Source organism: Festucalex cinctus, chromosome 21 (assembly GCF_051991245.1).
Source record: "Festucalex cinctus isolate MCC-2025b chromosome 21, RoL_Fcin_1.0, whole genome shotgun sequence".
NCBI classification, from domain to species: Eukaryota; Metazoa; Chordata; class Actinopteri; order Syngnathiformes; family Syngnathidae; genus Festucalex; species Festucalex cinctus.
The window spans coordinates 9281290-9300203 of record NC_135431.1 but is presented as its reverse complement, the minus strand read 5'-3'; the positions used below and the strand labels follow the sequence as shown (position 1 = coordinate 9300203).

The window sequence follows — 18914 nt, the reverse complement described above, 5'->3', positions numbered from 1 at the left end:
CAGTTTGTATTTACATTTCATAGTGTTGTTTTGAGATACAGTTCTAACTTTACAAATTTCTCCCATTAAAATTAATGCTATTAATTTAATCCAGCTGCTCCAAAAACAACTTTTTTTTCCCAAAGAAAAATAATAGTATACAACAAATTTGTGCTTTATAAAACATTATAGTAACGCAATAAGATAGAATGTAAAGAATTAAGCATGTTATGGATCATGACTAATTCATTGTGACTCCTTTTGGTGTGGCCTTCTTAACTCATTTACTACCAATAACGTATAAATATGTTTTTTTTAATGTTCTGTGTCCCAAAGACGTATTTATACGTTTTTTTTGTTTTTTTGTTTTTTTTTAATGCTAGAGCATACAGAAGGCTTTGATGCAGCCTCTCAACTGCAAAGAACGGTTGCAGAAATGGCAGTTATTACACAAACGGCCAGCAGGTGTCTAAAAGAGATCAGCCAGTGCCATGTTGCAACAAGCTCTTTTTGCCAGTGTTTTCAACAGGTTTGTGAATAATGATGAAGCTTAGCTTTCTTCTAATGCTAATTGCTGCAAAACAGAAACAGAACGAAACATACTTTTTTTTCCTGATGAAAGAAGAGACTTTAATCTGTCTTTTGATAGGTTGTTTTTATAGCAATAGAACAGAATATTCTGTGGGCCTTGCAAAATCAGTCAAAATCCAGTAAAACAGCCGGGAGCGAACGGGACTGCTTCTGTGAAAATGGCTGGGAGTGAATGAGTGAACCACCTAAGGGGGCAGTATAACGCAATCAATTTACGAAATTGATAATTATGAGGTTTCGCCCGACGCCAGCAATGTTATTCAGTATATGTCAACGTTTGTTGCTGCAATTTTGTGTTCAAATATCCTGTAATGTCCTGGTAAGTGTGTCCCACTCTTGCAGAAAGTCTCGCTCGCAGCCGATGTCTGGCCGGTTGCTATATCGGTAGCCTGCCCGCAGCATCACTGTCAAAGTCACTTAGCTTCACACTGTGCTTCACCCTATGCTGCCCCATTGTTCAAAAACATAATGAAGACTCTTCAAGACAATGCCCGCCCCCAAGAAAAAAATCCACTAAATGATGACCGTCCATTCTCTCTCACTTTCCCCCCATCTCTTGCTCAGCTTTCACCATTTTCCTCAACGTTGCTTGATGTAATCGTTTGCTTTCCCACCCTCGACTTTCTCGTCCAATCACCTGCCAGAGCTTGGAGAGCGTGCTCCGTCATCCGGCGGACAACCGCACACAAATCCGAGAGCTTGGTCAGACGCTGATCGACGGCGGGGTCCTGGATGAGCTCATCGGCGAGAAACTCGAGGCCTTCAATTCCCGCTATGAGCAACTCAACAACCAGGTGAGCTCTACTTTCTTTGCTCTACTGTCTGTCTTGTATCCCAAATTTTGGCTCATAACACAAATCAAAAAGTCGACATATTAACAAACACACGGCAAAGAATAGGGATGTATGGCATCACTTTTTTTCAGACTGATACCAGTACGAGTAGTCACCGATACCAAGTACAAGTACCACTAGTATTTTGATACAAACAAATTTAGCCCCCAAAAAACAGTGACAGATTACGTATTTTAAAGAAAGATGTATATTAGGTATGTAACGATATCCAAATATCGCGATACGATATTATCACGATATGACACTCACAGTACGATAATTATCACGATATTGTGGGGAGGCTGGCGATATTTAAAAAAGGTCACAATATTGTAAAAAAAAAAAAAAAAAAAAAAAAAAAAAAAAAAAAAGAGCTCATAATAAAAAAAGCACATATTGTGCTTCTGTACATAATAGGAATGAAAAATATTATGAAAAATATTACTATATATATATATATATATATATATATGTATATATGATCGCTTCACAAGCGAATTAGGTTCCCCTTCATCTGATAGAAGGCCAAAACATCCCTAATGAAAATTAAATTGCACTTATAAACTTGCCACTAGAGGGTGCTAGAATTGCACAAATGGAAATCAACCTGACTTTTTTTTAAACAGATGTGTTCCTTTTAAATATTGTGAAAATGACGATGACAATATTGTGGCAGTTTTAATATCACGATATCACGATATTGCCCTTATCGTTACATCCCTACTATCTGTATGTGTCTTATTAAAGTGCCCCAGGTAGTTCGCACAGTTTTCCAAAAAGGGAGAATCCCAAATTATATATTTAAACACCCAAATGTTAAACCAAACCATATAATCAAAGTATAATAGCTTAATGCTAGGTCTGCTAGCTTAATGCTAACATAGAACATAATTGGGACAAGCTGTTTATTACCATAATGAACCAAATTCCAATGAAATGTTGACCTCCCGTTTCTAGGCTACCATCAGGCAGTTGGGTCTGGAGCAGCAGCTGGCGACGCTGAAGGAGAACGACGAGGCACTGCAAGCCCTCCAGGAGTCTCTTTCCCAGCTGGACCACACGCTCACTTCCTATCTGACCGACCGCATCGACGCCTTCCAACTTCCGCAGGAGGCGCAGGTACGTCGCATGAGCGTGAGACGGCTTTAAACCACCTTGATATGCAACATTTGAATAATCTCCGTGTGAATGCTGAAACTAAAATTAATTGATTTCTTGCAATTTACTGTAGAGCAGGGGTGTCCAAACTTTTTCATTTGAGGGCCACATACAGAAAATCAGAAGGACGCAAGGGCCACATAATGTTATGAAGAGAAATTGTGTTTAGTCCTAAAAATTATACAAATAATTTATTTGTGCTTTTGCCTTTTTAGAAAAATGCTACAGTATATAAACCAATTTATTTGTAATATGGCAGTAGGGTTATTATAGTTTGGGAATTTTTCATTTTAGTTTTTACTTTTGAGTTTTTTTTTATTTTTTTTATTTAGTTACTTTTAATTAGTTTTCAGGGTGGTTCTGTTAGTTTTTTTTTTAATTAGTTTTAGTTCTTTAATAAATGCTTAGTTTTAGTTTAATTAGTTTCAGTATTAGTTTTAGTTTTTTTTAATGTGTATTGTGCGCAATATTTAAAAAACACCATGGGCTTTGGTTTGTATCAAAATAAATCTACTAAAAATCACATTTAAAATACAAAAATTGTAATTGTAAAAAATTTAATTGTAAAAAAATTGTATCAAAATAAATCTACTAAAAATCACATTTAAAATCATCCCCAAAGGCTCATGCATTAAATTAATTACCAAAGACTAAAACGAAGGACGTTTGCTATAATTATAGTTAGTTTTATTTAGTTTTGTAAACATAAAATGTAGTTTCAGTTAGTTTTCTTTTTTTAAAAAGCATCTTCGTTTTTATTTTATTTCGTTAACGAAATTGTTTTTTGAATTTTAGTTTTTTCGTTAGTTTTAGTTAACTAAAATAACCTTTTAATGGCACCTGTGTTCTTCGACACCCTCCCTTCTTTCTTTCACCATATCCAAACATTTTTTTTAAATTTTTTTTTTAATTTGAACTGAATCAAATGCCATTTTTAGCATATGTCGCGGGCCGCAAATGGCCCCCGGGCCGTAATTTGGACACCCCTGCTGTAGATGGTTTGAATTTGAATTGGACATTTTTTTCCTCCCCAGAATATCGGGGCAGAGATTGCCACACACGAAGTGACGGTGGAGGAGATGCGGAGGAGGAACGTGGTCAACTTGCCACCAACTGTCGCCGATGGCAAAGCTGCCAAAAGTGGCACCATGCTGGATCAGCTTCAGGTAACACTGCCCCTCCTGGTGTCTACTAGGCACTGCACATCTTCTGTCACAGCACACTTTTATTCTTTAACATCCCCAAAAAATGTCTTTGCATTATTTTCTTGCAGAGGAAACTGCGAGAGATTTCCACAAAGTACCAGCTGTTCCAGAAGCCCGCTAACTTTGAGCAGCGCATGTTGGACTGCAAGAGGGTTCTCGACGGCGCCCAGGCCGAGCTGCACATTCTGGATGTCAGGGATTTGGAGCCAGAGAAGATCCAGTCCCACCTCAATGGCTGCATGGTGAGACAGGATTTCTCATTATTTGTACAGTAAACTTGTAAGTCAAGGTACCCCGTGCTAATTTCCCTTTTTTTGTGATTGTGCAGAAACTGTACAAGTTGCTGAGTGAGGTGAAACTGGAGGTGGAGACGGTGATAAAAACGGGTCGACAGATTGTGCAGAAACAGCAGACGGAGAACCCCAAGGCCATGGATGAGCAGCTGACGGCTCTCAAACTGCTTTACAATGACCTGGGGGCACAGGTACAGTGAACTTTAACCTTCTTAATAGGTGAAAATACACAGTTTAGACAGACCATTTACATTAACTCTTTGACCGCCAAAAACGTTTAATGACGTGTTCTAAAATCCTAATGAATGCTGCCAAAAACGATAATTCACGTTTATTACGTTTTTTGTGTGTGTTTTTTTTCTCTCAATGGGCAGGGCAACGTCTTGTGCAGCACTGCCTTGTCACTAAACAAAAAATATTTGTGTCAAAGTCACTGTTGTACAAAAAAAATGTATGTAAATGTATGTTTCACAAAAAGCTTGTTTTTCTCTTAATATTTTTATATTTTCGCTTATGTCACTCAAATGACCTAATTTCAAATGGTGATTACTAAAGAACGGAATAAGGTAGAAAGATACGTCTTTTTCTCATGAAAAGAATGGAATCCAATCTTTCATATGGTATCCACCATATTTATGTCATCATACCGTGCAATATTCTGTTTGCTTTGAAAGATGAGTGAAAATGCTCCAAATCGGCTGGCACCGTTTGGGGTTTTTTGGATAATGTTTGGTAGTCAAAGAGTTAAATTAATAAAAAAGATCTTAATGCTAACATGCAATAGGCTAACAGAAATTACAATACATGTTACTATAATCATAAACCTTCAAACTGCCACTACACTGAAGGTAGGAAGGTACCCGTGTTCATTAGAACAAAAGAAAAAGGTGTGTTGTTTGTTTTTCTTTTTTAGGTAACGGAAGGCAAGCAGGACTTGGAAAAAGCTTTGACTCTGTCGCAGAAGTTCCACAAGGAGAGCGCCGCCCTGCAGGAGTGGCTGACAACCAGTGAGGCTGCGCTCCAGCAGAAAAACAACAGTGGAGACATGCCGGCAGACATCGATGCTGAGATTGGCTGGGCAAATGTGAGCACATACTTATACAAATTTTATTATTATCATTATTGTTATTATTATTATTATTATTATTATTAATGTTGTTGTATTGGACGCTGTTGCTACTACGGAGGCTAAAAACTCTCCGAATGAAAAAATAAATACAAGTGAAAATAAAAATCAACATAAAAAATATTTTTCAAAATTAAACACAAAAAAATATATAAATAATATATACATGGAAATAAAAACGTTAAAAATGCAAAAGGAAATATATAAATAGAATTCTGTTTTTTTTTTTTTAATACTTTTTTTTATTTATTTAAAAAAAATATTAATTTTAGTGGAGAAAAAGTCACTTAATTTAATCGTGAATTATTTGGTTTATTTTAGAGATCATTATTATGCAATTTATTATTTTTATTGTGGATTTAGATGTTTGATATTATTATTATTATTATTATTACTATTATTATTATTATTATTATTATTATAGATTTAGAAATTACCATTATCATACCTTTAGAAATATAGATATACAGTTAAATATCATTGTTCATCATAACTTATTAAAATTATCATTAAAACCTCATTTATGTATTAGCAATTGTTTTTTATTCAGAAATTATTATTTACACTTGTCATACCAACATTTGTTTAGAAACTATTAAATTATAGCATATTGTTAACAATAATAATTTTTAATTATTTATTATTTGCCATTTGTTATTATTGCATGGTGACACTTTTAAGAGACATTATAAACAATATAGTTAAGGTCAATTAATTACATTTAATTTCAATGAATTAAACTTAATTTATTATTATTATTATTTTACTTCTCCTTGCAACCTGTTATTTCTACTTTTGGCCAGTAGGGTGCACCATAAGCCAGTTTGATGCTTAGGAGAACTTCTTATATCCTTTACTATCATTATTATCTATGTAAATACGGATACAGCTTTTATAATCGTAATAAAACACTAAACTTCTGTTTTGTGGCGACGCCAGGGCCTTCTGAAGGAGTCTGAGCGCCGTCAGCTGGAGCTATCCAGTCTGATGGAGACCAGCAGCGGGCTGCAGGCACTGGTGGAGGGCAGCGAGACGCAGCTGGAGGACAAACTCTGCGGCCTCAATGAGTCCTGGGGCCAAGTTCGCACGGGGATTGAGGACTGGCTTAGTGCTGTGCTGGTGAGTGCAATAATATTTTTTTTTTATATTTTATTTAAAAAAAAAAAAGGGAAAGATGCCTCAATATGACGCCAAATTGAGCCACCTCGTGATCACGAATTTACTTGGGACAAATAACAAACTAATGGCTTGTGAGCCCAATGCTGCTTCACCAATCTTACATGCTGATGCAGAGCCACCAGAACGAGGTGGAAATCTTTGATGAGAACCTGGCCCACATCAGCACGTGGCTCTACCAGACTCAGATCCATCTAGACGAGGCGGAGCGCCTGGAGCCGGCCGAGCGGGAAAAGGTGGTCAAGGTAAGAAAATGAAACGGTCCTAATGAGACGTTCGAAAGGGTCCCAGCCATTTTCACTGACGCAAACCCCAATCGCTCCCGGCTGTTTTCCTGGATTTTGACTAATTTTGCACGGACCACAGAATATTGTGTTGTATTGCTATAAAAACATGGAACCTACCAAAAGAAAGATTAAAGTCTCTTCTTTCATCAGGAACAAAAGTATATTTCTATCAGTTTCCATTTTTCAGTAATTAGCATTAGAATACAGCTAAGTTTCATTATTATTCACAAATCTGTTTAAAACAGTGAGGAAAAGTGGTATTCTTAACATGACCCCATTGCTTCAAGCGTTCTCTTCAGTTCAGAGGCTGCATCAAAGCCTTCTGTATGATCTAGCAAAAATAAATATGTATAAATATGTCTTTGGGAGCATGGTTATATTTAAAAATAACGTATTTATACGTTTTTGGGAGTAAATGAGTTAATTACAATTAAACACTTGTAGATTACTGTAAACGCCAAAACACTATTTGGCAATAGGGTTTGATGCCATTATTTGTCTATTTCATCTAATATGGTTAAATGACATTTTGCATATGTATTAATGAACTAAAAAAATAATAATTTGATCATTTATTACATTTTTTCAATTATTTTTTTAAATTTTGCTTTATCGTCATTATTTGGGATGGGCGAGTACCGATACCAGTTATTGGTGATCAGTGACCAGGCACTGATACGTAGGCCAAAAAAAAAAAAAGCGTAGGAAAGAAAGGTCTTTGTTCACAATTTTTTGTTATGTTAAGTGAAATTCTGAAGTTCTAGAGGTATCAACTCGGTATGGGTGAGTACTCACAGGTTTGAAACACTCGTACTGGTATTTCGTCTGAAAAAAAGTGGCCTCGAACGTCCCTCTTCATTATTCAATTTTTTTTCTTGCATATAAACAGGAGCAACCAGTACATATTAGTTATTCAATACATTTATAAATATTATTAAGGAGTCTTCATTCGGCTCCGGATTGCAGATTTTGCAGAATTATGTTTTAGTTTAATTATGTTTTTTAATAGTAAGAACATTACCGCCCCCTAGAGTACATTGTGTCATTGCCCAACTGTTGTTAAACAGCCAATAAAAATACATGAAATTAAAATTAACAATGCAAGAGCTTTGGTTAAGACAGTATGGCCGGGATGCTTGTTCACCCTGCTGGCTTTAGCTAACAATGTGGCTAATAGGTTGTTTTGAGTCAGGAACTATAAGGAGATAAAGTAACCGTGTAGACAAATGTTATGACGATAATAATACACTGAATTTACTGTGGGTAATACATTGTCCTCTGAAAATCAGCGATAGACCGTATTTAAAAAAACCTGTAAAATCCCATATGATGCAATCACTTAAAAATCTGCCATATAATGGGGCGCAAAACAATGAATCACAGTATGCGCTTTATCATCAGAACATGCTGGAGGAGTTGGAGGACGTCGGGATGCGCGTGGACAACGTGAGGGACCAGGCCGTCATCCTGATGACCAGCCGGGGGCCCGCGTGCCGAGACGTGGTGGAACCCAAACTGGCCGAGCTCAACTGCAACTTCGACAAAGTCTCGCAGCACATTAAAACTGCACAGGTGCAAAATAAGAAAAATGATCATCATTACAGTAATAGTTTGAGAGTCAGATGATTCCCCTATTTGCTGGAAACTTTCAGAAAATTCATTGGAGATTTCGGATAGGATATTGAATATGTATGTGTTTTCATGCAGATGATGACCAGCTTGGAGTCAGTAGGTGTGGACGTGAACCAGCAAGTACCTCAGCAGGTGCTGACCACACGTACTACACGATCTTCTTGCTAACTACAACCTTGTATAGTAGAAATAAAGTAAATGACTCGCGAAAATCCTCAATCTTTTGTTCTGCTGCCACCTGCTGGCTGTTTGTGTAATAACTACTATTTCTTCAACTGTTCTTTGCAGTTGAGAGGCTGCATCAAAGCCTTCTGTATGCTCTAGCATAAACAAAAAAAACAAAAAAAACACACGTATAAATACGTCTTTGGGACACGTAATACTAGAGCTGTCAAACGATTAATTTTTTTAATCAGATTAATCACATCTTAGAATTTTTATTAATCATGATTAATCACTGACTTAAAAAGGCTTTTTTCCCAACATATTTTGCCCGCTAAATTTGAAGCGCGCCTGTTATGTGTTAATTTTTTCGACATTTAATGTTCTGAGGACATCTTCAAAAATTTAATGCACACGCTCTTCCTGCTTTTTCTAATCAATTAATTATTTGCATAATTTAAAATGGGAAAAAATGACTTACTGCATATTTAATTGCTCAAACTCGAACGGCTACCTTTAACGTAACCATCTGCTGTCGGCTAAAAAGGATCATCTGCGGTCAAAATTAATAGTGTGATTAATCTGTGGTAATACAATGATTTATACAATATTTTTTTGTGATTAATTAATTAGTTAACGCTTTAACTTTGACAGCACTACTTAATGCATTTAAAATAGAACGTATTTATACGTTTTTGGGAGCAAATGGGCTAGTCATATTGGCCAAAACATTAGGTACACCCTAGATTCTTGTCTGTAGCCATCCCTAATTCGGCTTTCCACCTTGCAAGTGTCAGCAGTCCCATTCAAAATGTCTGTGGGAATTTTCTACAGTGCTTGTGCTATATGTTTTATGTAGTACACTTTAGAAATTACAATAATAAAACAATAATCAGAATTTTTGGAGGAAGTCTCACAAGGATTTATAATGACAGTTCAGCGTTGTCATTCCCCATATTTTCTTTTTCTTCAGCCTGTTCTTCATAACCTGGAGACCTCAGTGGAGACTCAGACCGAAGCAGTGCTCCCCAATGAGGTGCAGGAATTCCAGGCCGAGCTCCAGGACACGCTCAGGACTCTGCAGCAGGACCCTGCAACCATCCCCGACGATGATAAGGTAGCATTGCACTGGATTCGAGAACTTTGATGTTTTTCGAAAGCCGACGCTGAAACGAAATGTTCCTTATCAAGTTTTATGGCGCCAATCATGCTAGCCGGCCAATCGGAAGCGAGGTCAATGTCCCAGTCAGGAAGCCTGTTAGTGGCTTGGAATGAAAAGTCTCTTCACTTTGTTCTCTCAGCTTATGCAAATGTGTTTCTTCTCCTGGCTTGCCTTGTGACCAGATGGATGAGGAGAAAGCCAGCGTAGAAAACCTGCTGAGACGAGGAGAAGATCTGATCCAGCAAACGTCTGACGAGGTCCAGAGAGAGGAACTGAAGATCCTGCTGGTCCGGCTCCAGAACCAGTACTCGTCACACAAGGTTAGACACACGTTTTTTTTTTTTTTTTTTTTTTTTTTTTAAGATGTCACCCTTTGTACTGCTGTTAATTTGTGAGTTTGTTTTTTTTAGGAGTTGAGGGTGCTGAGAAGCAGGCAGCTCGACGTCGAATCGTCTTCCCACATGATCACGCAGCAGATAAGCGACATGCCGCCCCAGGTGAGCTCAGTTTGATCGCTTTTGTTCAAATTCACCGTGACCCACTTGCTGTTACGGTTTCTTTTAATAAAATATTAACTACACCCAGAAATCAAGACAGAAATACAATGGTGCATTTTTTGTAAGTAATAAGGTTAAGAATGAAAGAGATTTTTCTTTAAATTGGTCTATTTTTTTCTTGATAGCTTCCTGTGTTTTAAATTTTTTTTTTTAATAGGTTTTACAGCAAAAGAAACGTTTTTAATGCTGGCTAAAATAAAGGTTGAGTGATTGAGGCACATTGCTAGCATAAAAAGTATGATCAAACTCACGGTCATTGTTTGATTTGTTTATGTGCGTGTGGTGCAGGACACGCAGTGCGTGGTGGACCGCGGCCGCATTTCCTCTCACAGCCCGTCGGGCTACCTGCTGGACGTCAACAAACTGCTGCTGGCCATGGCCGACAACGAGCTGCTGCTCAACTCCTCCGAGCTCAACGGGGGGCTCTACGAAGACTTCTCCAGCCAGGAGGACACGCTCAACGTCCGTCTGGCTAATTATGAATTTCAACTGAATTCATGTCACGCGTTATGCGTTGAGCCTCCAGTGCACTTGTCATTCATTTTCTTTCCTTCAGACCATCAGCGAAAACATGGAGCGGCTGGGCGAGCGGGTGGCCCAAATCCACGAGCGCCAGCCGGACGTCATCCAGCACGCGTCGCCCGCTGAGGTCTCCCAGACTGAGGACGCGTTGACGCAAGTCAACGCCGAGTGGGACCGCCTCAACCGCATGTACAACCAGCGTAAAGGGTGAGCAACACTGAAATATTCCAATTTAGATGGATAGGTATCTATGTAGGTAGGTGGGTAGGTAGATAGCTCGCTAGTTAGATAAGTAGGTAGGAAGGTAGGTCGCAAGCTAGGTAAGTAGGTAGGAAGGTAGGAAGTAGGTGCGAAGGTAGTGCACTAGCTAGATAGGTAGGTAGACGAGGAAGGTAGCTAGCAAGATAGATAGCTCGCTTGCTAGCTAGGTAGGCAGGTAGGTAGGTAGGTAGGCAGGTAGGCAGGTAGGTAGCTTGCTAGCTGGATAGGTAAGTAGGTAGGAGGAAGGTAGCTTGCTAGCTAGCTAGGTAGGTAGGAAGGTAGCTTGCTAGCTAGATAGGTAGGTAGGAAGGTAGCTCACAAGCTAGATAGCTCCCTAGCTAGATAGGTAGGTAGAAAGCTTGCTAGCTAGATGGGTAGGTAGGAGGAAGGTAGCTAGCTAGGTAAGTAGGTAGGAAGGTAGGAAGTAGGTACGAAGGTAGTGCGCTAGCTAGATAGGTAGGTAGACTAGGAAGGTAGCTAGCAAGATAGATAGCTTGCTTGCTACCTAGGTAGGTAGGTAGGTAGGAATGTAGCTAGCAAGGTAGGTAGATAGGTAGGTAGGTAGGCAGGTAGGTAGCTTGCTAGCTGGATAGGTAAGTAGGTAGGAGGATGGTAGCTTGCTAGCTAGATAGGTAGGTAGGAAGGTAGCTCACAAGCTAGATAGGTAGGTAGGAAGGTAGCTCGCAAGATAGATAGCTCCCTAGCTAGATAGGTAGGTAGAAAGATAGCTTGCTAGCCAGATGGGTAGATAGGAGGAAGGTAGCTAGCTAGGTAAGTAGGTAGGAAGGTAGAAAGTAGGTACGAAGGTAGTGCACTAGCTAGATAGGTAGGTAGACTAGGAATGTAGCTAGCAAGGTAGGTAGATAGGTAGGTAGGTAGGTAGGTAAGCAGGTAGGCATGTAGGTAGCTTGCTAGCTGGATAGGTAAGTAGGTAGGAGGAAGGTAGCTCGCTAGCTAGCTAGGTAGGTAGGAAGGTAGCTCACAAGCTAGATAGGTAGGTAGGAAGGTAGCTCGCAAGATAGATAGCTCCCTAGCTAGATAGGTAGGTAGAAAGCTTGCTAGCTCGATGGGTAGGTAGGAGGAAGGTAGCTAGCTAGGTAAGTAGGTAGGAAGGTAGGAAGTAGGTACGAAGGTAGTGCGCTAGCTAGATAGGTAGGTAGACTAGGAAGGTAGCTAGCAAGATAGATAGCTTGCTTGCTACCTAGGTAGGTAGGTAGGTAGGAATGTAGCTAGCAAGGTAGGTAGATAGGTAGGCAGGTAGGTAGCTTGCTAGCTGGATAGGTAAGTAGGTAGGAGGAAGGTAGCTCGCTAGGTAGGTAGGATGAAGGCTTGCTAGGTAGGTAGGAGGAAGGTACCGCGAGCTAGATCGGTAGTTAGCTATCAAGATAGATAAATAGATGATGCCACCTTGCTACCTTAAGAAATCTAACTGCAATGCAAACTGTTTTCAGGAATACTATTAGAAAAACCAGTAAGGTGATCTCACAGTAATCACACCAACTTGGGGGCATCATTAAAAGCCAAACAAATGGAGTTCATTGTATAAGGTTACCCATCCAAAACTCATTTCCTCAGTGCTCCTTTTAACAGATTACATTTGCTGCACTACAGAAAATAAAACTCATATGGTCCATGAGTACCTTAGAAAATTGCTTCTTCTGTCGGGCAGTTCAAGCCGCCTGTTGATTTATTCAACATGCAAATTTTTCTTCAGCCCTACTACAGGAGTTTAGTGAGCATTTAGTGACATTTCCTTATTTTTAAGTGAGCTTAAAATGTTCTTTAAAATGATAAAGTACAAATATTTTGAAGTATATTCATATTTATTTAATTTAGCTACATAATAGTATATAGTTAATGACGAATAAAGCTGTTTCACCCTTAAAGAGGAAGTCAACCTAAAACATTTCTTCACAATATGTTATAAGTGACCTCACTAGTTTAAACAGACATTCTGATTAATATTACATTTGTGGAATATGAGTTAAACCAAGCCATTTTTATCCATCTCAGTGGGCGGCCATTTTGCCACTTGCTGTCAAATGAAGATGACATCACAGGGGCTTCATTGTTACCTGAGACCTGAACAACTATGATGTCATTTCACTCGACAGCAAGTGACAAAATGGTCGCCTTCTCATATTGATAAACACTACAAGATTTTGCTGCGTAACTCCTATTCCACTAACGCAACATTAACATTAACCTCGTCGTTACGCCAAGTAACGTCAAGCATTTTGTTTGTGCAGGAGCTTTGACCGCGCCATTGAGGAGTGGAGGCAATTCCACTGCGACATGAATGACATGAGCCAGTGGCTGACCGACACCGAGAGGCTGCTGTCCGACGGCGTTGGTCCTGAGGGACAGTTGGACTTGGACACAGCGCGACGCCACCAAGAGGTCAGCGGAAGGCGCTGATGCTTGTTTTCCCATTTTTTGTGAACACAGTAACATGAAAGCAGCATTTGTTTCACATTGGTGCATTCATGAAGTTTCTATTTTCTTTTAACTTTAGCATTTGCTTGGCTATGGTCCCAAAAGATTGACTGCACATGGTCGTTGGATGACCGTGACAGATCCTAAGTTACATACAGTATATCCAGTGTGATGAATCCTCATTTAATAGGAGTTCAAAGCATGATCGTTATCCCCAAGATATGCTATTACTGTTTGAATTATTAGCCGCTTGTTAGCCGCTCTTTGATAATTCAACTCCATTCCCTGTGGAGCCGTGTTGTTTCTATACTGCATCTATTAAACAAACAACTACAATCGATGCAAATTCATTATGCACAAGAGAAGACGAGACGCCGTCTTTGTGTGGTTTCTAAAGCTTGAGCTACACAAGTTGTTTACACGGATTTTCACAGGTTTTAAGATCAAGTGAGGGGATTAAGTGACACCAATTAGCAGAGGCACGGGAGCCACAACCTTATTTTTGATCTTGGGTTTGCTTGGCTAAATGACTTGACTTTTGAGTTTACATTTGAAAATCTGCATATAAAATGTAGTGTTGTATTTCAGTTTTGAAAGAAAAGTGATTTTTTTTTCATCTAAAATGCTTTAGAGCGCCTCATTGTCAGCTGTGAGTGTACACGCAAGAGGCTCAGGCTTCACGCTTTATGTTTTGGATTTTATCTTTAAATCATCACATTTTAGAATACATCTGTTTCTTCCCCCAGGAGTTCGAGGAAGGCCTTACCAGCCACAAGGCCGTCTTGGCCGATCTTACCCGCACGGGGGAGCGCATCACCAGCCAGTTGTCGTCTCCCGACGGCCCTCTGCTGGAAGAGAAGCTCCATGCCCTGAGTGAGCGCTGGAGGGCTGTCAACCGCCAGGTCGTGGACCGACAGCGCAGGTATTCATGAAAGCCTTGTGGATGTGATGGAGATGATGGCGATATATACGTGTAACGCCATCATTTCCGGACCTGGATTACGATTAGTTTCAAATATCCAGTGTAGTACAGCATCGAGGTCAGCACTTTCCTGCCCCATCCTCTTTGTTTCCTTATCGGTGCGGTCAATTAGTTGCCAATGCTAATATAAATGTAAATTTCAGGATTGAGTCTGCAACCTGGGGGGAAATAGAGATCCTAATCTGGGTAAATAATGTGCCTATATGGTGTGTATGTGCAGGCTGGCTGCAGGGGATCCAGCCCTGGCGGACCTGATGAGGCGAAGCGAGGATTTGGCTTCATGGCTGCAGCAGGCGGAAAACGCCTTCGTCACACTTCCTGTATCCTCTACTGACCAGAACCTTAGAGAACTCAAGGTAGGCACAAGATTTTATATATATATGTATATGTCGCTTCTTGAGTTAAAAAACAAACAAACAAACTGTACTGTAATGCACAACGACTAATTGAAGCAGGGTGTCTATTGCACTAAAAGCCACTCTACTTTTTTTTTTTTTCTAACTGACAATCATTTCAGCCCAGGTTTTTCCTTCGCCATTTGTTCCACCGAGGCCGACGTGATTACCTTTCCTGAGATCAATAGCGCTTGATGAGATAAACGAGCCGAGTGTCTTCCCTCACAGGCCTTGGCAATGGAGATGGACGCGCAGAATGAACACCTCGGCTGGCTCAACAAACATGCCCCGCAGATCCTGGCCAGTCCCGCCGTGAGCCCGCAGAGCAGAGACCACCACGTGGGCAAACTCAGGGCCATCAACCTCAACTGGAGCAAGGTGGGATGAATCGTAATATTAGGCGTTCGGTATTTTATTGTATTTTTTATTGAATATATTTTTTATTTTTTGCTCTTTCAGAGGCACCCGAATAGGTAATTGTGGGACGGAAACTTCGTATGCCCAAATATGATCATTGAAATATTTGTTCACAATTTAAAATTTTTGGACCAATGTTGTCTGTTATTTTTGTGCATTAATCAATTTAAAGTGAATGAAAATAGCTTGAGGTCTTCCCTCACTCTGCGGGATCTGTGCATCAAGACTTTTCTGGCTTTTTTTTTTTTTAATAGACAAAACAAGTCTAGTTACTAGGTTAGATACATTTTGAATACGCCTTTCAAAATGGATTGCTGTAAATGTGAACTGGTCCGCCACAAAGTTAAATCTTTTACTGCCAAAAACGTTTAATAACGATTACTAAAATCACAACATATGCCGCCATAAACGCTAATTGACGTCAACCATTTTTTTTTTTTTTTTAAATATTAATGCGCAGTACAACGTCTTGTGAAGCGCTGCCTGGTCAATGGAGTTGTGAAATCGGAAACACACACTAACTATGGCCAGCAGATGGCAGTATTGTATCTCTTTTCAATGAGCTGCCGGTATATGAAATTACAATGAAACATGACGAATCTGATGAAATAGAACGTTTTCAAGGATGACGTGAATGATCCAAGCCGAGTCACTAAACAAAAATTATTAGTGTCAAAGTCACTGTTGTGGAGAAAATGTATCTTTTCACAAAAATATTGTTTTCTCCTTATTTTTCTATTTTCGCGTGATTGTCACTCAAATCACCTATTTTCAAATGATGATTACTAAAGAACGGAACAAGGTAAAACATACTTTTTCTAATGAAAGAATGGATTGCGATCTTTCATGTGGTACCCACCATGTTTATGTAGCACACAATATTGTGTTTGCCTTGAAAGATGAGTTAAAATGCTCAAAATCAGCTGGCACTGTCAAGATTATTTTTTGGATAACGTGTGGCAGTAAACAAGTTAATTGCACTTAGTTAGCTCATTGTTTTATTTATTGCATCACTTCTGGACGATGATATGAACGCAATAACAAAATGTTAATAATCTCTATTCTTCTTCCCTCATCCATTATTCCTCTCTTGAATCCCAACCTTCAGGTAACCCACGAATTGTTGGACAAGGTGGGGCAGGTGGAAGCCAACCTGCAGAGCCACGCCCACTTCCGCGACAAAATGAACCGGCTCACCGACTGGGTCGTCATCACGCACCAGACCATCACAAACCGAGGCCTGAGTCCCGGCCAAGCGCAGGTAATGTGTACGATGGGAAAACCCCCCAAAAAACAAAAGAGAATTTGACGATATATATTTAAACACAAATATGTTCAACAAAACTGTGCTAACATTTAATGCAAAACGAGATTAGTAAATGATAAACTGTGCCATCCCTTATAACGCATGAACCCTCTCTGACTGTTTTCAGGCTTTGGAGGTCTCCATGAAAGACAGGAAGAAGGACCTAGAGGACCTTCTGGCCCACTCCATTGAGCTTCAGAGACGCCAGCAGCTGTCCCCTCATGAAAAGGTTCCCGCCACCTAGTAGCGTGATTTATTCAATAAGCCCTCCTAAATTCACAATACTGTGTAATTACACCATATTGCAGCAGGTCATTTTCTCTCCTGGAAGCGATTGCGGCTTAATTGGCTGTTTTATTAAAGCGCTGTTCCTCATCTCACCCTTTGAATGTTTCATGGCACGCACGCAGGGCAAGGTGGAGCAGCTGGCGGCCGATTGGAAAGTTCTGGATGGTCGACTGAGGGAGTCTCTGCAGGCGCACGTCTCCCCGTGGACGTTGCACCACACTCGTGTTGTGGAGCATCAGCAGCTTGGTAAACAGCACAACTTACAGTGGGGAAATAATCTGTTCTGTGGCTACTATGAAATATTTAATTTGAATTTTTAACGTTATTAACTCACTTGCTCCAAATAATGTGTAAATACGTTTTTTTTTAATGTTGTAAGTGTCCCAAAGACGTATTTATACGTGTTTTTTTTTTTTTTTTTTTCTTTTTTTTTCTTTTTTTTTTTTTTTTTTAATGCTAGAGCATACAGAAGGCTTTGATGCGGCCTCTCAGCTGCAAAGAACGGTTGCAGAAATGGTAGTTATTACACAAACGGCCATCAGGTGGCAGCAGAGCAAAGGAGATCAACCAGGGCCATCTAGAAAATAAGCTCAATTACTTACAATTTTAAATAGATTTGTGAAAACTGATGAAACTTAGCTCTCTTCTAATGCTAACTGCTGCAAAACGGAAACAGATAAAAACATACTTTTTTTCCTGATGAAAGAAGAGACTTTAATCTTTCTTTTGGTAGGTTCCATGCTTTTATAGCAATTGAATACAATATTCTGTGGGCCTCGCAAAATCAGTCAAAATCCAGTAAAACAGCCGGGAGCGAACGGAACTGCCTCTGTGAAAATGACTGGGAGTGAATGAGTTAATGGTCGCTTAATCCTTTTTTTTTTTTTAGTTTTTATTTATTTATTTATTTATTTATTTTTTTGTGAGCCAAAAATACAAAATGAGAACTTTTACAATGAGCTGCTATAGGCCACAGCTCACACTCACACGCAGAGGAAACAGCCAATCAGACTTCAGTTGCTGATGTCGCCCACTCAGCCACGCCCCTTGATACCAGCACACGAATACTACAGTACATACAATAATTACACTTCGTGAAACAAGTTCCTTTCATTAAATTTTCTTTTATTAGTTTGTTGTAAATAATTTTTCAATGTTTACATTATTTATTCTTTTTTTAGTTGCATTTTTTAAATTTCTGCATTCAACCTTATTATTATTATTATTTTATTTCTATTTATAAGAATTTTTTTCCACTTGGCGACTTCAAGGTTATCCACTTTAGTGTTTCCACATTTTCATTAATATTACGCACTGCATTATACAACGCATTTGCGTCCCTTTCCCATGAATCATCGGCAGCATATGAGAAACACAACCATTTAGTGGTAACAAGTATTGGGGAGAAGGAATGCTTTAATTTTCCAGCATGAAAAATGCATGCTGAAATTACAAATCAGCTAGTGAGCTGCTGTCGCCGCAGAGCATCATTCATCACCATTTGGCGCTTACGTTCAAGAACAACTTTAATATTCATGTCATCATTTTTCCTTAAACACGTGTACACTGTACAGTGAATCCGTGTTTATCTTGGGGGGGAAATATTCCAGTCATATCCATCTTAGGTAAAAATCTTTGTATTTATTCGCTTTCACACACTTTAAGCACATTGAAACTTATTTAAACACAATTAAAACGTACCCGTTTCATGCTAACATTATGCGAAACTTCATTAGTGGGCTAAAGTAAATTAGCATAGGAGTCACAGTAATTACAAACCTCGTAACGTTGTGTTGATTGTGTCCTCCGTTTCAGTCGCAATGTCTTCAGTGCCCTCAGCTGTCCAGATGGCCAGCCTGGCGAGCGAGGACCCCCATCACCAGACCCCGCACACGCCCGACTCCGTGGCGCCCACCGACCTCAACGAGACGGCCACCGAGCTGGCCGACTGGCTGGTTCTCATCACGCAGATGCTCAAGTCCAACATCGTCACGGTGGGCGATATTGAGGAGATCAGGACCACCATGGCGCGCCTTCAGGTGACAGCAGCACTTTTTAATTAATCTGCTTTAATCTATTTTGTTTGCTTATTTATATATTCTACATATTTTTGCTGATTTTTATGTAGTATTTTTACTGACTTTTG

General features: G+C 39.5%; 1 protein-coding gene across 5 annotated transcripts in view; it reads left to right on the top strand.

Moving 5' to 3' along the window:
- utrn (utrophin) overlaps window positions 1-18914 on the top strand; it is a 175129-nt gene that overhangs the window by 44452 nt on the left and 111763 nt on the right. For all 5 annotated transcript variants that reach the window (XM_077509932.1, XM_077509935.1, XM_077509933.1 and 2 more), the window contains 23 exons: window positions 1215-1364; window positions 2361-2522; window positions 3596-3727; window positions 3835-4008; window positions 4095-4250; window positions 4973-5143; window positions 6125-6304; window positions 6478-6606; window positions 8050-8220; window positions 8356-8412; window positions 9416-9559; window positions 9787-9924; window positions 10015-10101; window positions 10450-10623; window positions 10718-10890; window positions 13194-13344; window positions 14127-14302; window positions 14583-14718; window positions 14986-15135; window positions 16283-16435; window positions 16608-16709; window positions 16891-17014; window positions 18584-18807. In XM_077509932.1, the coding sequence (XP_077366058.1) occupies window positions 1215-1364; window positions 2361-2522; window positions 3596-3727; window positions 3835-4008; window positions 4095-4250; window positions 4973-5143; window positions 6125-6304; window positions 6478-6606; window positions 8050-8220; window positions 8356-8412; window positions 9416-9559; window positions 9787-9924; window positions 10015-10101; window positions 10450-10623; window positions 10718-10890; window positions 13194-13344; window positions 14127-14302; window positions 14583-14718; window positions 14986-15135; window positions 16283-16435; window positions 16608-16709; window positions 16891-17014; window positions 18584-18807 (3414 nt within the window). The remainder of the gene's footprint in view (window positions 1-1214; window positions 1365-2360; window positions 2523-3595; window positions 3728-3834; window positions 4009-4094; window positions 4251-4972; window positions 5144-6124; window positions 6305-6477; window positions 6607-8049; window positions 8221-8355; window positions 8413-9415; window positions 9560-9786; window positions 9925-10014; window positions 10102-10449; window positions 10624-10717; window positions 10891-13193; window positions 13345-14126; window positions 14303-14582; window positions 14719-14985; window positions 15136-16282; window positions 16436-16607; window positions 16710-16890; window positions 17015-18583; window positions 18808-18914) is intronic.